This window comes from Equus przewalskii, chromosome 13 (genome assembly GCF_037783145.1).
Source record: "Equus przewalskii isolate Varuska chromosome 13, EquPr2, whole genome shotgun sequence".
NCBI lineage: Eukaryota > Metazoa > Chordata > Mammalia > Perissodactyla > Equidae > Equus > Equus przewalskii.
The window spans coordinates 73,800,345-73,819,460 of NC_091843.1; the positions used below are offsets into that span (position 1 = coordinate 73,800,345).

Below are 19,116 nucleotides of genomic sequence, written 5' to 3' on the forward strand. Positions count from 1 at the left end.
TAATATGTGTCACAATAGTAGAGCTGAGATATCTATTTCTGCAACTTTCATTTATTTGTATAATTCATATTATACATTTATTTATATATCATCACACTATGATCCATATTATTTTTTAAAGTATGTTAGAAACCAAGAGAATATATTTTATAATACCTCCCTTTCTAAATTGATGTTTATCAGAACACTGTTAATTCATGACCCTTTGGTAAGCTTTCCTCTTATTATAGTAAAATTAAATGTTTTAAATAATGCAGTTAGATTATAGACTACTATCTTAATTTCTTTCAGAAAGTTTTCTTTGCTGTTGAAGAAATTGTGTCTGGAAACCAGTTCCTTTCATTTAGACAATGAAAAAGGTATAATTTTTCATTGCACCTTTTGATGTTCCATTAGGAAAACAACCCACTGTTTATTTCCAGTAGAGTGTACTTGTAATTAACCACATGTAAATTACCTTTAGTTCATTGTCACCGAGGTCTGAACAGTAGGGTGATCTCCTCTTCCTTCTCCTTGCACTATCTGCTCCACTTCCCACCACTGAAGCCCAACTGAGTTTTAGAAAGAGGATAGTCCCATTCCATTGTCATAAATGCTCTTAGACGAGTATTTCCCTGCACTGTCCATCCCACAGCATCCTTTGCATGGAACAGGAGAGAGATGACTATATTCAACCTACTTATCCCTTTCCCCTGAATAGTTAAAATCGCTTATTTTCTCATTTTCTCCTAATTTTGTTTCTCATCTCCTCCTAGGCTGAAGTAATTCACTGCGCTTAGCCCAAAAAGCAAAGGAAAAACTTGTAGCTTTCCTTTCAGTGGAAAGGCAGTGCTACCTCAGCTGCCTTATTCTTAGTCCCAAATAGTAACTTTATAGAAAGGTTCATATGTTTTAGCCTGTAAAAACTGGCACAGATAACCTGACTGCTTTATCACTTGATTGACTACAGTTGTTTATAGCTTGGTTTCAACCAGGAGAGGTACTGGAGAAATAATGGTTGAAAATAGAGGAGGTTGGCTGACAGAATAAGAGAGTATGGGTAAAACTCAAAAGACAGATGAAGTTACCAAGAGCAGACTTGCCTAATCCCATCAATCTACCCAGCAATGCACTCAGGAGGCTGCGGGAGAAGAGACAGTAATTATATCAGAGATCACCATCTCAAGGCTCCTGGCATGCGAGCAGAATTGTGAGAGAGTCGTATAATTTTGTTTGTACATTTGTATAATTGATGTCTTGCTAAGGACATTCGTTAGGTGTGTATAAATATATTTCATGTATATGTGTATGGTATACAGCATACAAATATAACACTTGAGTATAAGTATCAACAGTTGTGGCAATTTTCCTAAGAATATATCACATGCATCTGTGTTGAGATAGGCATGCTATAATTATGACAATTAAAGACATTTAAAGGTAGCAAACAGATTTGTTTTTATATATAATAATTTATTTACCCTGGTAGCTGAACTCAATACAGTATCTCCTTTTTAGTTTACTTTTAGTCACGAGGGGATAATGTGTTTTAATTAAGCCCTTTTGTCTACAAGCAAGAGAGACCCTCTCAGCTCACTTGGACTGAATTTATAGTTTGTCTCTTAAAGAAGATTCTTACAGAAAATATATAAGAACTGAGCTCTATACTGAAATTTTAATTTAAGCCATTTAGACTTTATCATGTGGCTCTAATGTGAAATGAATCCAGTATGGGTTATTGTGAGGGTACTCGTCATCTTGTGATTGGAAAATCATGGACAATTAACATTGCTGTACAAACAGCTACTCTTGCCACTTGTCTCTCATGAGACATATGATATTTCTCTAGAAGAATCTCTGTAATTCCTCTACTCACTATATATTGACCAGCTTCTTCCTCTTACGTACTCTTTCTGCCCACTCAGAACTTTATCAGATGGATGGCCTTTAGATCCTTCCAGTTCTGACTTTATTTCAGCAGCAATCCTCCACAAATCTCTTGGTTTCTTCCATTCAGATTTTTCAGAAAATTAGTTTTTTCTCATCTCTTTGCTTCAGACCATAGGTGGTGGTCCTATGAATTGGCTGGACTTAGATCGGTGTCCATCCCTGGCTCAATCAGCTGTGGACGGGAGGTACACGGTCATGTGGTACAAAGATGCCCCCTACTGATGTCCCTTGAAACAGATCTATATGTAATATAGTTTCACTAGAAGGGGTGGTTGGTGAGGAGATATAATGGTTATGTCTCTGGTAAATAACCTGTGTTAAACAAATCACCATCCCTGACATGGGGCACGAAAGTATTAACATGACCCATTGCTTAAATGTCACTTCCTCAAGGAAGTCCCAGATTAGACTCCGTATATGCTCTTACCATATGCTCCCATAATACTCTCTGTTTCACCACCATCATAAAACTCATCAACGTTATTGTAATTACTTTTTTAATGCCTCTCTTCTCTCATAAACTCTAAGGTCTGTGAAAATAGGGACCATATCTTCCCTGCTCACCATTCTGTCACTTGTACCTGGCCCAGTTCCTGGCTTATAATAGTCTCTAAATATTTATTGAGTTATTTTATTAGTAAGTGGCTTAAACCTGTAGGAATCAGATGTTTCAAATGTTAAGTTTCGTAATCTTCCAAAACCCAACTCTCCTTCCCAAATGTCCCTATTTCTGAACAGTGATATTATCAGTCTCTGTCACCCAGATACTGACTCATCCCTCTCTCCATCATCAAAGCAGTGATGTTTTGTTGGCTTTTTCTTTCCCTTTTATCTGTAATTTCTTCTCCGTTCCCAGTGCCACCACCTTAGTCCAGGTCTTTTTCACCTAGACCTAACTGGTCTCATGATCTCTAAGCTCTCGTCTCCTATTATATATTACACATCTTCCTTAAAATCAGCTTTTCACACCTTTCTCTATGAAAAAAACTTTGTTGGCTTCCTTTCTGCCTCAAGAATGAAATCCAAACTCTTAAGTCCTTCACTCTCTTGTTCCTGCTAAGTCTCTAATTTGATTTTCTACTACTGTCCTACATGAACTTGCATTCTATCCAAACAAGTCCACCTCTGATCTCCGAATCCATTATAAGCATTTCTAGCCACTCTTTTGTTCACATATCTTCTTGCTTCCTCAGAACTTAACTATTCCTACTCTTCTTTCAAAACCTACCTCAAAACCACTTTCTTCATAAAGCTGTTACTACTTCCCAGTCCTCAGTAACCGTTTGTTATTCTAACGTTAGAGGACTTCCTATCTCTGCCATTCAGCGGCCCCTTAACATGCCACCTGACAATATTGTTTCTCTGTGTTATATGTACAGTATGATAGTGAAGAGTGTGAACTGCAGTCAGACTGCCCAGGTTCAAATCCTGCCTCTACGAGTTACTATCAAGGTAGCTACACAAGTTACTTAACCCCTGTAAACTTGAGCTGTGTCATCTCTAAAATGAGGGCAATAACAATACTTCCATGTTGTAAGAATTCAATGTGATAATGCATCTAAAGCACAGTAAGTGCTCAATAAATGTTATCTATAAAATTATTTGCACATTATTGATTAAGTTGCTATTTTTAAATACCTGTTATGTGCTAGACACTGTGCTAGAAAGAAACAGTATAAAGGGATTAAGATAAAAACCTCTACTGGCAAGGAAGTCACCTCTGTCCTGTCCCCCAATTAGACTGTAAGCCCCTTGCATTCCCAATCGTACAATCCGTACATATTTACTGAATATCTGCTATCTTCAGAACCCTGTGCCAGGCACAAGGAATTAAAGGAGGCATAATATATAAAGTTCATGACCTCCAAGACCCTTATAACTAAAGCCCCTGTCATTGTGCTTTGCACACTGGTGAGAGCTCAATAAATGTTTATTGGCATCGGTGAGCATGGCAGTGATGATAAAGGCTCTAGAGCACCACAATTTCTAGCCTCTCTTTAGAGCTGTTAACTTTATTTGGCTTCTTCATGTCTTCGTTTTCCACTGAATGAATGCCAGCAAGTCTTTTCAAATTTTTTTCTGTCTGATCAAGACTTAGATAATGTCTGCTTCTTTTGGTAGCTAAATATCCCCCAAACTCAGTTTCATGCTTCAGTGAGAAGATATTATGGTATTGCCAATGGAAACCACTTCACATTTGGGCAACATCATGATGTCTAAGTGGCTCAGATTCAAATTTCAGTATAGATTCTGGTTCCTGCACATTTGCTGTCAAAAACCACTTTATAGGAGCCAAACTGTGGAATCCTTCCAAGTGTTAGGCACTATTAGAAGTACCATTAAAGTACTGCAGAGTTTTGAAGATTATGAAATGCTGATTTTTTTTAGCATAATATGTTCTATGGTACTTCCATGAAATCAGTACCTTGTTTCTGTCATGGGGCTAAAGGCAATTGAGATCCCCCCCCCCTTTTTTTTTTTTTGTAGCATCACAGGTTTTAGAAACAACTCCAAGTTGGAACTTCTAAAATGATTTTATACTGTCTTGTACAACAGTGGATGTATAGAACAATTCTGATTTTCAAATGTAACTGTGAAATAAAGCTTCAAGAAGACATAGTTGTTTTTATTTATGCTGTATATCTTAGTCCCCTCCCCGTATCCTGTTCCTCTCTATTTCCTTGGTCAGCCTGCAGGAAATAAAACATGTAGGACATAATAGTTACCATAAAGATTTTTTATAAGATCAGAACCTGTTTAGAGATAAAGATAATTATCCATCAGCCTATGATATGATAATTACATTAATTTAGCATAAAATGTATCTGTAGCTTCCCTATAGTCGTGGCAAAAAAGGAAATAGTAACTGACACTGTCTTCCTCACTTGTAAAGCAAAAGCATGGACACTCATCTGAAAAGATATTTTTCTACAATAAATACCAAAGAAATCGTCACATATTATTTACTTGTAAACAAGCAGTTATTTGTGAAATTATTTGTTTAGTGTCTACTACCCCCTATTAGATTATAAATTCCTTGAAGTCAGTGACCACATCTGTCTTGTTAACCACGTGTCCCCAGCTCCTGGAAAAAAATGCTTGAAATTAAATGAAATGAAATCACATGTATTCTTATCCAAGAAGCACTGACTAACATAATGGGCCATGTCTTCAATGAAAGTATAATATAAAATGCAGCTAGCCTTCCTTACACTGTTGATTTTTTTTGCATTTTATTTTTGTTTTTTTCAGCTTTATTGAATATAATTGACAAATAAAATTGTAAGATATTTTAAATGTATAGCATGATGACTTAATATGCATATACATAATGAAAAGATTCTTCCCATCTAGTTAATTAACATATCACCTTAAATATTTATCCTTTTGGGGGGATGAGAATTTTAAGTTCTACTCTCTTAGCAAATTTCAATTACATAATACAGTGTTATCAGCTCTAGTCACTATGTTATACATTAGATCCTCAGATCTTATTCACCCTATAGCTGAAAGTTTGTGCCTTTTTAGCAACCTCTCCCTATTTCCCCCACTTTCCACCCCAGCCTCTGGCAACTACTTTTCTTCTCTGTTTTTATGTGTTTGACTTTTTGTGAATTCCACATATAAGTGATACCAGGCAGTATTTGTCCTTGTCTGTCTTATTTCACTTAGCATAATGCCTTCAAGGTCCATCCGTGTTCTCCCAAAAGGCAGGATTTCCTTCTTTCTCATGGCTAAATGATATTCCAGTGTGTGTGTGTGTGTGTGTGTGTGTGTGTGTGTGTGTATACAGCACATCTTCTTTATGCATTCATCCATTGACTGGCTCTTAGGTTATTTCCATATCTTGGCTATTGTGAAAAATGCCACAATGATTTCTTTGATATCCTTTTTTCTTTCTTTTTTTTTTTGTGAGAAAGATCGCCCTGAGCTAACATCTGTGCCAGTCTTCCTCTATTTCATATTTGGGACACCACCACAGCATGGCTTGATGAGCAGTGTAGGTCCACACCCAGGATCCGAACCCATGAACCCTGGGCTGCCAAAGCAGAGCATACAAACTTAACCACTATGCCAGTGGGCAGCCCTCTGTTTTCATTTCTTTTGGATATATGCCCATAATTCAAATTGCTGGATCATTTGGTAGTTCTACTTTTAGTTTCTTGAGGACCTTCCATACAGTTTTATATAATGGCTACACCAATTTTCATTCCCACCAACAGTGCACAAGGGTTCCCTTTTCTCCACATCCTGGTCCGCACTTGGCCATCTCCTGTCTTTCTGATAATAACCATTCTAACACATGTGAGGTGGTATCTCATTGTGGTTTTGATTTGCATTTCGCGGATGATTAGTGATGATGATCACTTTTCATGTTCCTATTGACCCTTTGTATGTCTTCTTTGGAAAAATGTCTATTCAGTTCCTCTGCCCTTTTTTTAATCATATTCTTTTTTTGTTTTTTGTTTTACTGAGTTTTGCGAGCTCTTTATATATTATGGATATTAACTCCTTGTCAGATAAATGATTTACAAATGTTTTCTCCCATTCCATAGGTTGCCTGTTCATTTTGTTGATGGTTTCCTTTGCTTTGCAGATGCTTTTTACTTTAATGTAGTCACACTTGTTTATTTTTGCTCTTGTTACCTTTTGCTTTTGTTGGTGTCAAATCCCAGAAATCATTGCTAAGACTGATGTCAAGGAATTTACCCCCATATATTTTTTCCTAGAAGTTTTATAGTTTCAGGTCTTACATTCAACTTTTCAATCAATTGTGAGTTGATTTTTGTGTATGGTGTAAGATAGGAGAAGCGTTTCATTCTTTTGGATATAGCTATCCAGTTTTCCCAACAGCATTTATTGAAGAGACTGTCCTTTCCCCCTTGCATATTCTTAGCTTCTTTCTTGAAAATCTTTTGACCATATATGCATGGATTTATTTCTGGGCTCTCTATGCTGTTCCATTGATCTATTTGACTGTTTTTATGCCAACATCATATTTTTTTGATTGCTACAGTTTTGTAGTATAGTTTAAAATCAGGGAGCATCATGCCTCCCTGCGTGGTGAAAGCTTTGTTCATCTTTCTCAGAATCGCTTTAGCTCTTTGGAGTCTTTCATGATTCCATACAAATTTTAGTATTGTTTGTTCTATTTTTGTGAAAAATGCCGTTGGAATTTTGCTAGGATTGCGTTGACTGTGTAGGTTGCTTTGAATAGTGTGGACATTTTCACAGTGTTAGTTCTTCCAGTCCATGAGTACGAAATATCTTTCCATTTACTTGTCTCTTCTTTAATTTCTTTCATCAACATCTTAAAGTTTTCAATGTATAGATCTTTTACCTCCTTGGTTAAATTTATTCCTAAGTATTTGATTCTTTTTGATGCAGTTGTAAATGGAATTGTTTGCTTAATGTCTCTTTCCAATATTGTTAACTTTTTTTTTTTGAGGAAGATTAGCCCTGAGCTAACAGCCACCACTAGTCCTCCTCTTTTTTACTGAGGAAGACTGGCCCTGAGCTAACATCCGTGCCCATCTTCCTCTACTTTATATGTGGGATGCCTGCCACAACATAGCTTGGCAAGTGGTGCATAGATCTGCACCTGGCATCCGAACAGGCAAACCCTGGGCTGCCGAAGCTGAATGTGTGAACTTACCGCTGCACCACCAGGCTGGCCCCTTGTTAACTGTTTTATTGATAATTAATAAAAGCCGGTAAGGAGGGAGAGGAGAAAAAAATAAAATGAAATAAAATAAAAGCCCATAATATAGCAGTGAATCATGACTCAGTGATGAGACTCATATAGGAGACCACATTAATTTTTATCATGATGTACTGTAACTTTACTATAACCAAAGATGGAAAAATCTAGAAAATGGATAATTTAAATGTGCCTTAAATGTGTCTCTTAAATATCATTGTCTCAAACACATTTTTGTCAGGAGTTGAATGTTAGAGAATTCAAGGCTAAGTTCTCTGATGAGAGGCTTAAGTGGCCGTATTTTGTGTTATTGACTAAGAGAGGTACCAGACGAGCTGTACTACAGTGGCATTCCGTTAGAAACATGAAGAGGCCTAACTTAAAATCAGATAGAAGGACACTCAGCCTTCACAGAGAAAAAGTTATACAGATTCTCATACTTCTCTAATGTAAATAGTAGCCATTTATTTACTAAAAACATATGACAAAATAAGAAGCATTATTGTAAAGAAAACAGTACACATTATGTGGCAAATGTAGTTACTATTGTTTTTAGCAGAAGGGTCTCTATATTAGTTTACTTTGCTGACAGTACAATGTGGTCAAAATAGTCTGTCAGTTAAATTGGACAGTTTGGAATGCAATGTCATTTTCATTATAGGTAGAATTTATGTATCTAAATATAACTTCTCATATGACATTGAAATTTCATTTTAATGCCATTTACCATAAAGTGCAATGAGGAATAGGGCAGGTGTGTCTTGGATCCCTTCCAAAAGGACATCAGCACTGTATCCTCAAGGATGAGCCCTGTGTCTTGTTGTTCTTTATATTCCCACTGCCCATCAGTATCTGGCGTATACAAGGCACTCAGGAAGTGTTTGGCCAAAATGAACTTTGCTCTTTTAAGGTTATCCCACAACCTCTATTCTTCAGGACAGCTTTGTACTTAGACTACAAGGTACTAAATTTTTTCATTATTTAACATCTCTAAACTGGGAAGTAATCGTCATATCCATTTGTCTTATATATTTTCTGTTGATTGCTGACAAAGTAGAAGACATGTCATGAAAGATCAAATGTGACACATCTAGAAGAAAGACAGGAAGGCCCAGGGGAACTTACTGTCCAGCTTCTTTCATAGATGGTTAGGGCCCAGTCATTGATCTTGCCAACAGTAGCTGGATCCGTTTTCCGACTGCTAGCACAGTCCTTCCGAGAATAGTAGCAGACTCTCAACAAATTCTAAAGGATGCAGATTGGTTGGGAGTTGCTACTATTATCTGGGGTCTGGAAAAGGCCACGGTTTCTATGATACTGATATTCCATTAATCTTATCTCAGATCTACAGATATTGGAGTGTGTAACTTACTCCTATATCCAGTTCTCAGCCTTCTCTCTGACGTATGGAAGTCACACCTTTTATAGAAGCTCAGCTTCCATACCCGCAGTTCACCCTTACTGAGGCATGACCTATGCAGGTAGTAGGCAACTAACCCCTGGCCGGAGGTGGGGACAGCATAAAAAATGAAAAAAACAAGACACGGGGCTCATCCTTGAGAATACAGGAAGGGATCCAAGACACGTCAAGACACACCTGCCTTGTTCTGGATTGTACTTTATGGTAAATGGCATTAAGACCCTGACCTTAAGAAGCTTTAACTAACCAAACGTAGAGCCCTCGTAAGTCTTATTGAAAACAGGGTTACCCCCAAATTAAAGGTTTGGGGTGGGGGGGTTGGGTTTTTTTACCATGTGAGTGATTATGCAAGGGCCTACAGCTGCATCCCTGAAGAAATTTCACAAACTCTGCCATATAGTGTTGTGGGTAGCGTTGATATTTCCTTTTTGGGAGGAAACAAAAGAAAAATGTGTAGAATGATACATCTGTGTTTGTTTCTTTTAAAATCTATTTAAATGTGAAAATATGTTAAAAATCAAAATAATGAACAGTGTTTTATTTCTTCTTTTTCTGTACTTTTCCAAAATAAATGTGAATAGTACATGACTTCTTAAAATTATTTCTCTGAACTAGAAATAGCTCTTTTAAGTGAGAGTCTTATTAATACAAAAGCCAGAGAGTAGCATTGAATTCAGTTTTTAACCAAATACAAAGTTAAAATTATGTTTTTTGTATTTCCAGAAGCTTTTAACAATCATATTTTTTTATGATCATTTTACTCAAATGATTGGGTTACTGAGAATAACAGGCTTATCAGCAGGTTAGAAGCAAAACATGCATTATCTTGTCATTTTTATTATTTGGAACTTAGCACCTATGTTTTTTGAAAAGCATTTAAAGAATTTCAGAATTTTTTTTATTTTTTCATAATAGTATATTCCTTTCTCCAGAAAACATAACATTTGAAGCTAAGCACTTATCTCAGAAAATGTCTGTATTTCATTTTTAATTCAGCTCAACATTTCCTGAGCTCCCGCTGTTTCAGAAGACTTTACCAGTCAGTCAGTCAGTCAGTCAGTCAGTCAACAATGTTTATTGCCTGCCTGCTGTGTGTCAGCTACTGTTCTGAGCACTGGGATGAGATACAGCAGCAGAAGTAGCAAAGTTTTCGCCCTGAAGAAACTTACATTGTAGTCAGAGCAGATGGACAATTAACATATAAGCCAAAACAACAAGCTAGTAAATAAAGAACCAAACAAATAAATGATTTCAGATGCTAGTAAGTTAATATTAGCAAACGTTTAACAGTACAATGAGTTGGAGAGTGACTGGGCAGGAAAGGAGGGAGTGGTGGTTCTCCTTTAGCTAATTTTTTTCACATTTTGAGGCTACCTACATCTGCTACTGTTACTGCCCTTCATTGAACCACTTGCAAACAATGTGCTCTCTTTGTACCGCAGAGTAATATAACATCACTGATGGAATTGTTTTCTCCTGGAGAAGTGATGGAAATACACTAGTCCAACCATATTTCTCGCTCCTTCCCTTGTGCATTGCTAACTGGTTGCGAAAGGTGAAGCTTCCCACCTGCTCCCCCCACCACTTCCTTATGATGGTATTCCCTAAGGCGTGAAAGGGGACTCAGATGCTGGGCAGCAAAAAGATTATACGTGTTCACTATAGTCATTAAATAGGGAATATTTGAAAGTGATACCAGGTTTAAAGACTCAAATACTTAGAATGATAGAGTCACTGAACACAGTGAAAAAAGTGAGGGAAATGGATGGATATGAGGCAAAGCATTCAGTTTGTCATTACTGGTATATTATAACTGTAAAGCTGTCCTGTAAATTGGTTCAAGCCAGTTTCCACTTTATATGTATACATGGTTATTTATATGCAAATGATGCTATGAACTAAAAAACAAGCTCTTAGAGGGACTGTATCTAGAGAGTAAAGAACGCAAAAATCACATATATCTGAAACTGGCAATTAATATTTCCATTTGGATGTGCTTTAGAATGTATAAAATACTTTCACATGTATCATCTCACAGAGGCCTCGAGAATAGTGATGTAAAATAGATACTCTTGTTATCTCCATTTTATACATGAAGAAACTGAGGCTCAGCGAGATGATTGGCACAGAGCCAGAACGCTAGAAAGTGTTAGAACTAGATGTCTCACCGAGGGTTATGTCTGCAAGTCCGGTGTGCTTTCCACTACACTACAGCTACAAATAGATGTTTTCAAGAGGAAGCAGACACAAAAGGAAGTCGTGAGAGAGCTGATAGAATTGTGACTCTGAAGCTGTGGCTAACGTGTCAGAGAGAAAGTAATCAACAGTGTCTTTTAGCAGCGGAAAAGTGGATCTCAGATTCAGTCAGAAAACCAGTCAATGATTTTGAAAAGGAAAGTTTCTAAACAGCAATAAAAGTTTTGCCCGTCGTCAAGGAGGGATTTGATTTTTTTAAAAAATGGAGGGTTCTTTTGCCAAGAGTGTATTCAAGTAATTCTGTGAACAAACAGGCATTAACAGTTCAATAGGTAGTCAAGATAAGTGGTAAATTTGGTAAAACATGAGCATGCTTAAAGGAATGAGGACAGAACGATAGAAATACAAAGATATCAAAGAGAGGAAAATACATTTTTTATGTGGTGTTCCCACAACTCAGCATTCTAAAGTAGAAAGTACATTTCTGTGATTTGTTGAGAAAAAGTATAGACAAAAAGAAGGGAAGGTATTTGAAGCAGAAGAGTTTTAGAAACCATAGCTAATGCTTCCACAGCGTTCTCCATTTTGCTGTGTGGTACAATAGTGACTGTGAGAGAGCATAGAAAGGACCACAGGCTTCACCAGAGAGGAAGTTCTTCAAATTTCCACTCTTACACAAAGCCCTTGCTCTGGTCACCACAACTCTCTTCTGGTGGCCTCTGGAGAGCTGGATGCCATTAAGCATTTCACAAAGGGCGCTGCCTTAGAAAACTACTCAGAAGCAATAGTTTTCTTTTTTTCTTTTCTGTTTTCTGGTTTTCTAAATACCGCTAGATTATAAGCTTTTCAGGGACAAAGACAAAAATGTCTCATTCATTTTTGTATCCTCACACCTATCACGGTGCAAACTTATAGGAGCAAGTCAATAAATGTTTACTGAACTGAACTAAATTATTTTAAAAGGCAAAATCAGGGGCCCCCATCTGAGTCACTCTTTCGTTCAGATACTCAGCATACTGACACTAAAGCCAAAAACGTGAGTTTGAGTCCAGACACTGCCACTTGCCAATTCTGTGACTTTGGGTACTTCATAATTTAACCTCTCGAGACCTCAGTTTCCACATCTCTGATTTAAAGATAATGGTTTCTGCCTTACCAACTTCACGGTTTGTTATAAGGATAGAATCTAATAATACATGTAAAGATAAAACAGAAGGTATCAAGTGCTATACAAAAAACTGTATTTTTCTGTGGAATCAATAGTGCCAAGATACTCCAATGATTGACGTGTTCCTTGGTCAAATCTAAGTGCCAGGTTCAGTAAATGGATGCACGCTTCTTATGAGCAGGTCTTCTCAGAATCCTTCACTTGGAAATTAATATTATGAAAGTACAAGAATTGGCTAGGATGGGAATCAAAGTCGTCTTCTTCTTCTTCTCTTTCCAAAATAAAGCATCTACTTCATATAAGTTGTACCATAATATTCAGATAATAATAGTCACTCTCATTTTGCAAGCAGGACTGTGTGCCAGGCATTCTACTTGCACTTCACATACATCGACTTTTGTTCTCATCACCAACTGCAATGTCTGTATTATTGCTATTAAGCCCATTTTTACAGATTAAAAAAACGATCAAAGAACTTGCTTAAAATCACAGCTAGTGCATAGCATTTTACATTTAAGGAAACTAGCGCTGAGAAATAAGTGACTTAAGCAATAATTCCTCTTTCTCACTTTTGTTCTCTCCTTTTTTTCAACCTGCTGCAAGTCTAGTTCACATCTATGTTACTTCTAGACTGAAATTTTCCAAAGTGCGTTTTGTGAAATAAACGTCCACAAAACTGCCCCGGGAGAAACTCATTGGTCAAATATGTTTGGGAGATGGCACACATTGCAGTCCTCCCCCCTGCGTGTCACAGTGCACAGTAGCACATTGAACCCTGTGAGAAAACTGCAGTAAGTTCCCAAATTTGGAACAGAACCTTGAATCAACAGCTGTTGACATCTCACAAAGCCACAGTTCCATGGAGTAAACTGTAGGAAGGGTTGACTATTGAATGAGTTAACCAGTAAATGCAGTAATCATTATGCCAACTCCCTACCAACAGACAGAGAGCAGCATCCTCACAATAAAATGTGTGTAAAATCGTTGGAAATGTACGGTTGATCTGATAATTTTCCTAAATGTGTTCAACCAATTTCCTAAAAATTCTTCAATGTAATTTTTTCCTAACTCTGACAGCAACTGTTATAATAACAAAAGATCACAGAAATTCGGATCATTTTTTCATGTGAGAAATTGTGCCCTAATAGATAGTAGAATTTACTTTATGTTACTGAAACATAATGTTACTGAAAATTGTTATCCCAATTATTAAAAAGTAGTTTAAATCAGTGATTTTAAACCAATGTAGTAAACATTTCAACTTGGAGGAGAAGCCAATGATGGAACTACTTCTTCCCATTTCCTCTTCTAAAACGAGGAGAAAAATGAAGAACATTAATTTATTTAGCCCTATCAGACCAGGATCCTCCAATTACTTAGGAGTTATGTAAAACTTCTTTTGAGTGAGGACAGTTGGGCACCAGATTTGAACTTCAAATACTGTTTGAATCAATTCAAATAAAAAATAACCATTTCATTCTTGGAAAACATTAGGTACATTGCCTGTTTTTGTTACTTCATTGTCATATATTTTGTTAAAATGTCGTAGAGCTTAAATTATTATTATATGCCCATTAGTTCTGCTGCCTTGGGATGTAATGACTCGTATTAGTAGTCTATGTAATAAAAAGGGTTGGTGAATTTTCTCTGAACTGTCCTTTTGGGACTATAATTTTTAACATTCTCTGGAAGCTTTGCAAATCCTTTAGTGATAAAGTGCTCTTGTACTGTCTTTATCATTGACAAGTTCATAAGGACCAGAACTGTCTGTTACCTGTGAACGTTGAGCATAACACCATGTTGATCTGACACCTTCCCTATGTGGAGAGTCACCAAGGATACGTGATCAGAATGTCAACATCTTATAAGCAAATAAGGTGACTTTGTAATCTTGTCAGTGGTAATTTTAGACTGGTCTCTGCAATTTAGTAGATGAGCTCATCTTTCTGAGGTGGAATTACCAAACACCATCCAATTATTATAGACGTATTCTTTTGCTAAATTTTAAATCATTGAGGACTATGAAAGAATGAGAAGGACTGGTATAGACCGGTTAGCTTAGTTGCTAGTAGTTTCAAGATGGTTTAATCCCTGGATAGGCCAATGATTTTACACAGAGTTGAAAAAATATGTCCTTAGGGCAATAAATTTTATTCAGTGATATAAAATTGGATATTATTATATTTGTATATCAAGTATAGTAAGTTTATTATTATATTTCATATGAAGCATATCTTGAAATATATTTAGTTTTATTTTTTAAATATAAATTTTACATATCGTTAAATGATATCTTCAGTGTACAAATTGTTGAATTTTGAAAAATGTATACCCGTTGCAACCACTACCCTAAAAAAATATTGAACATTTCCATCACTTCCAAAATTTTTTTCTTACTTCCTTCCAGTCACTTCTCCTTGCTCTCCCCACCTCACCCTTGCAGCCTCTCTTCTTATTTCTATCTCCATAGATTTTTTTTGTCGCCTGTTCTTAATCTTCACATAAAAGGCATATACTCTTTTGTGTTTGTCTTCTATAACCTAACATAATGTATTTGAAATTCATCCAAGTTGTTACGTGAATCATAGTTTACTCCTTTTAATTACCAAGTAGTATCCATTTTATGAATATATCACAATTTGTGTATCCATTCTCCCTTTGATAGACATCTGGGCTTTATCCAATTTTTGGCTATTGTGAATAAAGCTTCTGTGAACACTTTCTTACGTGCCTTTTTGTCGACATTTGTTTTCTATTGAATCAATAGCTAGTAGCAACAGTGCTGAGTCATGAGGTAGATGTATAAAACATAAACGTATAAAACTGCCAGTTTGCAAAAGCGATTGCACCATTTTACACTCATGTGAGTAATATACGAGTTCTAGTTGAGTTGCTGCAGATACTCACTAACATTTGTGTTGTAGTCTTTTTAATTTCAGTTTTAAATGGAGTGACTGGCCCATTTAAAGGTCAGGTAATTATGATGATTGTATTTATTTCTACCATTATGTTATTTGTTTTCTATTTGTCCAGTGTTTTTGTTCTTCTGTTTCTCCTTTTCTGCCTTCTTTTGAATTATGTTTTTTGTATTTTATTTTAATTACTGTAACATCCTTTTAGTATGGCTTTTTGAATTACTTTTTAATAGTTGCTCTAGGGATTAATCTATGCATCCTTATCATAGTCTACTTAGAGTTAATATTGTACAATTTCATATACAATGTAAGGAGTTTACGACATTATGATACCATTTATCCTCCTGTCCTTTATGTTATTATAACCATATATTTTAAACCCATATACACTAAAACCACACAATGCCTTGTTATAATTTTTGCGTTAAAGATTCAGGGTTTTTTTATTTAATTAATAGAAGAAACAAATGATCTTTATTTTTTTTTTTTTTAAAGATTTTATTTTTTCCTTTTTCTCCCCAAAGCCCCCCGGTACATAGTTGTGTATTCTTCGTTGTGGGTTCCTCTAGTTGTGGCATGTGAGACGCTGCCTCAGCGTGGTCTGATGAGCAGTGCCATGTCCGCACCCAGGATTCGAACCAACGAAACACTGGGCCACCTGCAGCGGAGCACACAAACTTAACCACTCAGCCACGGGGCCAGCCTCAAATGATCTTTATTTTTGCCCTCATGTTTACCATTTCCAATGCTGGGCATTTCTTCTTGTAGATTCAAGTTTCATCTGTGTCATTTCCCTTCAGCCTAAAGCACTCCTTCTGGCATGTCTTCTAGTTCAGGTCTGCTGACAACAAATTCTCTCAGTTCTTGTTTATCTGACAATTGCTTTATTTTGCCTTGATTTTTTATTAAAAGACCTTTTTTTCTGGTTGGAAATAGAGTTCTGGGCTAATATGTTATATTGGTTCACAGGTCACTTGGGCTTTGTTCATTTTTTTCCCCAATCTCTTTCTCTCTGTTATTTAGTTTGGATGATTCCTGCTGATCAGTTTTAAAGTTCTCTTGTGCTTTCTTCAGCCTTCTCAGCTGGCCATCAAGTCCATCCAGTGAATTTTCCTTTCGGATATTTTACTTTAAAGTTCCAGTATTTCCCCTTGGTTCTTTTTTAAGGTTTCCATTTGTCTGTTAAAATACTCTATCTTTCACTGATTATGGCCATCTCTTTAAGTCTTTGAACATATTTATAATAGTTATTTTACAGTCTTGGTTTGCTAATTCAAATATCATCTGGGTCATCTTTGAGTCCGTTTCTTTTGTTTTCTTTTTGTCCCCCCATCTTCATTTTGGATCACATTTTCCTGTTTCTTTGCATATCTAATAAGTTTTTATTATATGTTGGACATCCTCAATGTTAAGTTGAGTCGTTGAGTCTCTGGATTCTGTCATATTCTTCTGAGGAGTGTGAGTTTTTCTTCTAGTGCACATTTAAATTACTGGCAGATGACCTTGAATTTGTTTTACACTTTGTTATGGTGAGTTTTGCTCTAAAACTGAGGACAAAACTCAACCCTTAGACATGGGACATCATTTTTACTCCTAGGGTATGACTCTCTTGGGTTTCAGTGCAAAGCCCAAGATGTTTATCCAGCCTCTCTAATTTGATGAGACTCAGACTCTAACCTGTCTTTTCCGTGGTGGACAGCAGCTCAGCAGCTGGAGCCATCTACTAGCCCCTTGGAGTCTTCTTCATGCAAACATAATTCAGAATTCACCTAAGAACTGGAAAGCAATTTACACACACATTTGGAACTTTCCCCCCTGTGGTTGGCTCCTTTTTTGCAGGAATTTCCCTTCCTAGTTTCCAGCTGTTCTAGCATCCCCAGACTCCGTCTTTTGATACTTCAAGCCAGTAACTGCAACCTTTTGCTTGGTTTCTAGCCACCCTGCAGCATGCAGAAAGGAGAATTCCCTTGGGTGAAGAGCCACCTAGCATAGATCCCTTCTTTGAAGGATTTAATCTCCTCTGGTTTCCGCCTGCTTTTGGTGGCTCTCCAATGCCGTCAGATAGCTGTATGTTATATTTTGTCCAGAGTTTATCATTGTTACCAGTGGGAGGGTTAACTGATTGCCAGAGCAAGAACCCTCAATGTAGTATATATTTTTAAATGCATTTGTATTGAAATATGGTTAATTTTTTGATTATTAAAGTAATGCATTTCTGTAAACAAAAAAATAAAGTGTATGTTTATGAATAGGAAAAAATGTCTGAAAAAATATATTCCAGGTTGTTTTTTCTGATTCATGGGATTATTGGTGATTTCAGTTTTCTTTCTTTTACTTATTGGTGTTTTCTACAACAAACATAGGTTGAGCAGTCAGTCCTTTCTTGCTCTCCTGGGCAAATGGTTTACTTATGATGACTCTTTCTAATACAGTGTGCTTGTGCTTCTTTGATACATTTCATATTAGGATTTCACTAGGTTAACTGTCTAAAATCCTAGTAGTATATCTGTATAGTAAACAATATTCTTTCTGCTTTTAGGAATAGAGAAATTGGGACAAATCAAAGTTAAATGGCTTATCTAGAATTTCATGCATATTGATAGAGTAGCCAGAAATAGATCTTAAATTTTAAGTCCCTCAGTTCAGCTGTGTAAACTATTTCTAAGCCATCAGCAACAATGTATATAGTTAATTCTACATTTTCTAATGAGTATGGAAGAAAATTATCATAGTTAAACGTAAGCCTTAAATATTTTAGAAGCTTCACTTTAGCCACTGATTTCAATCTGCTCTCCATCGAATCTTTTACTAGAACTCAGAGTAGCAAATAGAAAATTTGACTGATTTTCATTTTAATTCGAATAACCTTCCAAAGGCTAACAAGAAAATGGCAGAAAGGCACGCATTGAGATAGGAATTTCCTTCTTCCTGGACTGCAGCTTTTTCATAAAATAGAATGAAGTGGATATTTGTTGTTCACCGATAGATATGTAACCTTAACCAGGAATATTTTAATAATACTATTATATTTTTACTTAGTTTAGTAAAAATGCCATAGAACTTAATGTTAGAATGTGTTGTCATTATGAAGTTTCAGACTGAAACCAAATAAAACTATCTTATAAAAGATACCAAATAAAACTGTCTTTTAAAATCTATAGAAATGGATGAAAATAAAAGGAAATAATTATTAGCTCTTAATAGTTTTCTCTGCGTGATCCTGGACTGGATTCTGTACTGGAGAGTAAAAATGCTATGAGGACAACTGGCAAAATTGGCCTACAAATGGCAGAATAAAAAGTATCCTATCAGTGAAATAGCTTCTGAATTTGATAACTATACTGTGGTTACACAAAAGAATTTTCTTGCTGTTAGGAAATACATACTAAAGGGTGTGTTATTTGCAACCTACTCTCAAATAGTTCAGGAAAAAAATCTGTGTGTGTGTGTATATATATGTATATATATCTATCTATGTGTGTGTATACACGAGGTGAAAGAGTGAATGATAAAACAAATGTGACAAATGTTCTTAAAAACTTGTGAATCTGGGTAAAAGATATTCAAGAGTTAACTATATTATTCTTGCAACATTTTTGTAAGTTTGAAGTTATTTTTTAAATAAATTTTATTTTTAAATTTAATACTTCTGGATTCATTTTCTTAGAATACATTCACATTAGTTTTTTCCAAATCTCAATCTGAAACATCAGAATCATATCACTATACATGATTTATCACTAAATTTTATGATATTTTTAAAGGGGGAAATTTGGAACTTGAGATA

General features: G+C 36.0%; 1 protein-coding gene across 25 annotated transcripts in view; it reads left to right on the top strand.

Annotated features, from left to right (window-relative positions):
• The window catches only part of ARB2A (ARB2 cotranscriptional regulator A), a 382,974-nt gene that overhangs the window by 345,931 nt on the left and 17,927 nt on the right, over positions 1-19,116 (top strand). For 11 of the 25 annotated variants that reach the window (XM_070571439.1, XM_070571443.1, XM_070571442.1 and 8 more), the window contains one exon: positions 17,265-17,588. The exons of 7 other annotated variants lie outside the window; for them this stretch is intronic. In XM_070571439.1, the coding sequence (XP_070427540.1) occupies positions 17,265-17,491 (227 nt within the window). In that variant the 3' untranslated portion in view covers positions 17,492-17,588. Of the gene's footprint in view, positions 1-291; positions 4,545-17,264; positions 18,974-19,116 lie in introns of those variants that run through there. 7 more of the 25 variants (XM_070571458.1, XM_070571456.1, XM_070571464.1 and 4 more) reach the window with 3 other exon arrangements.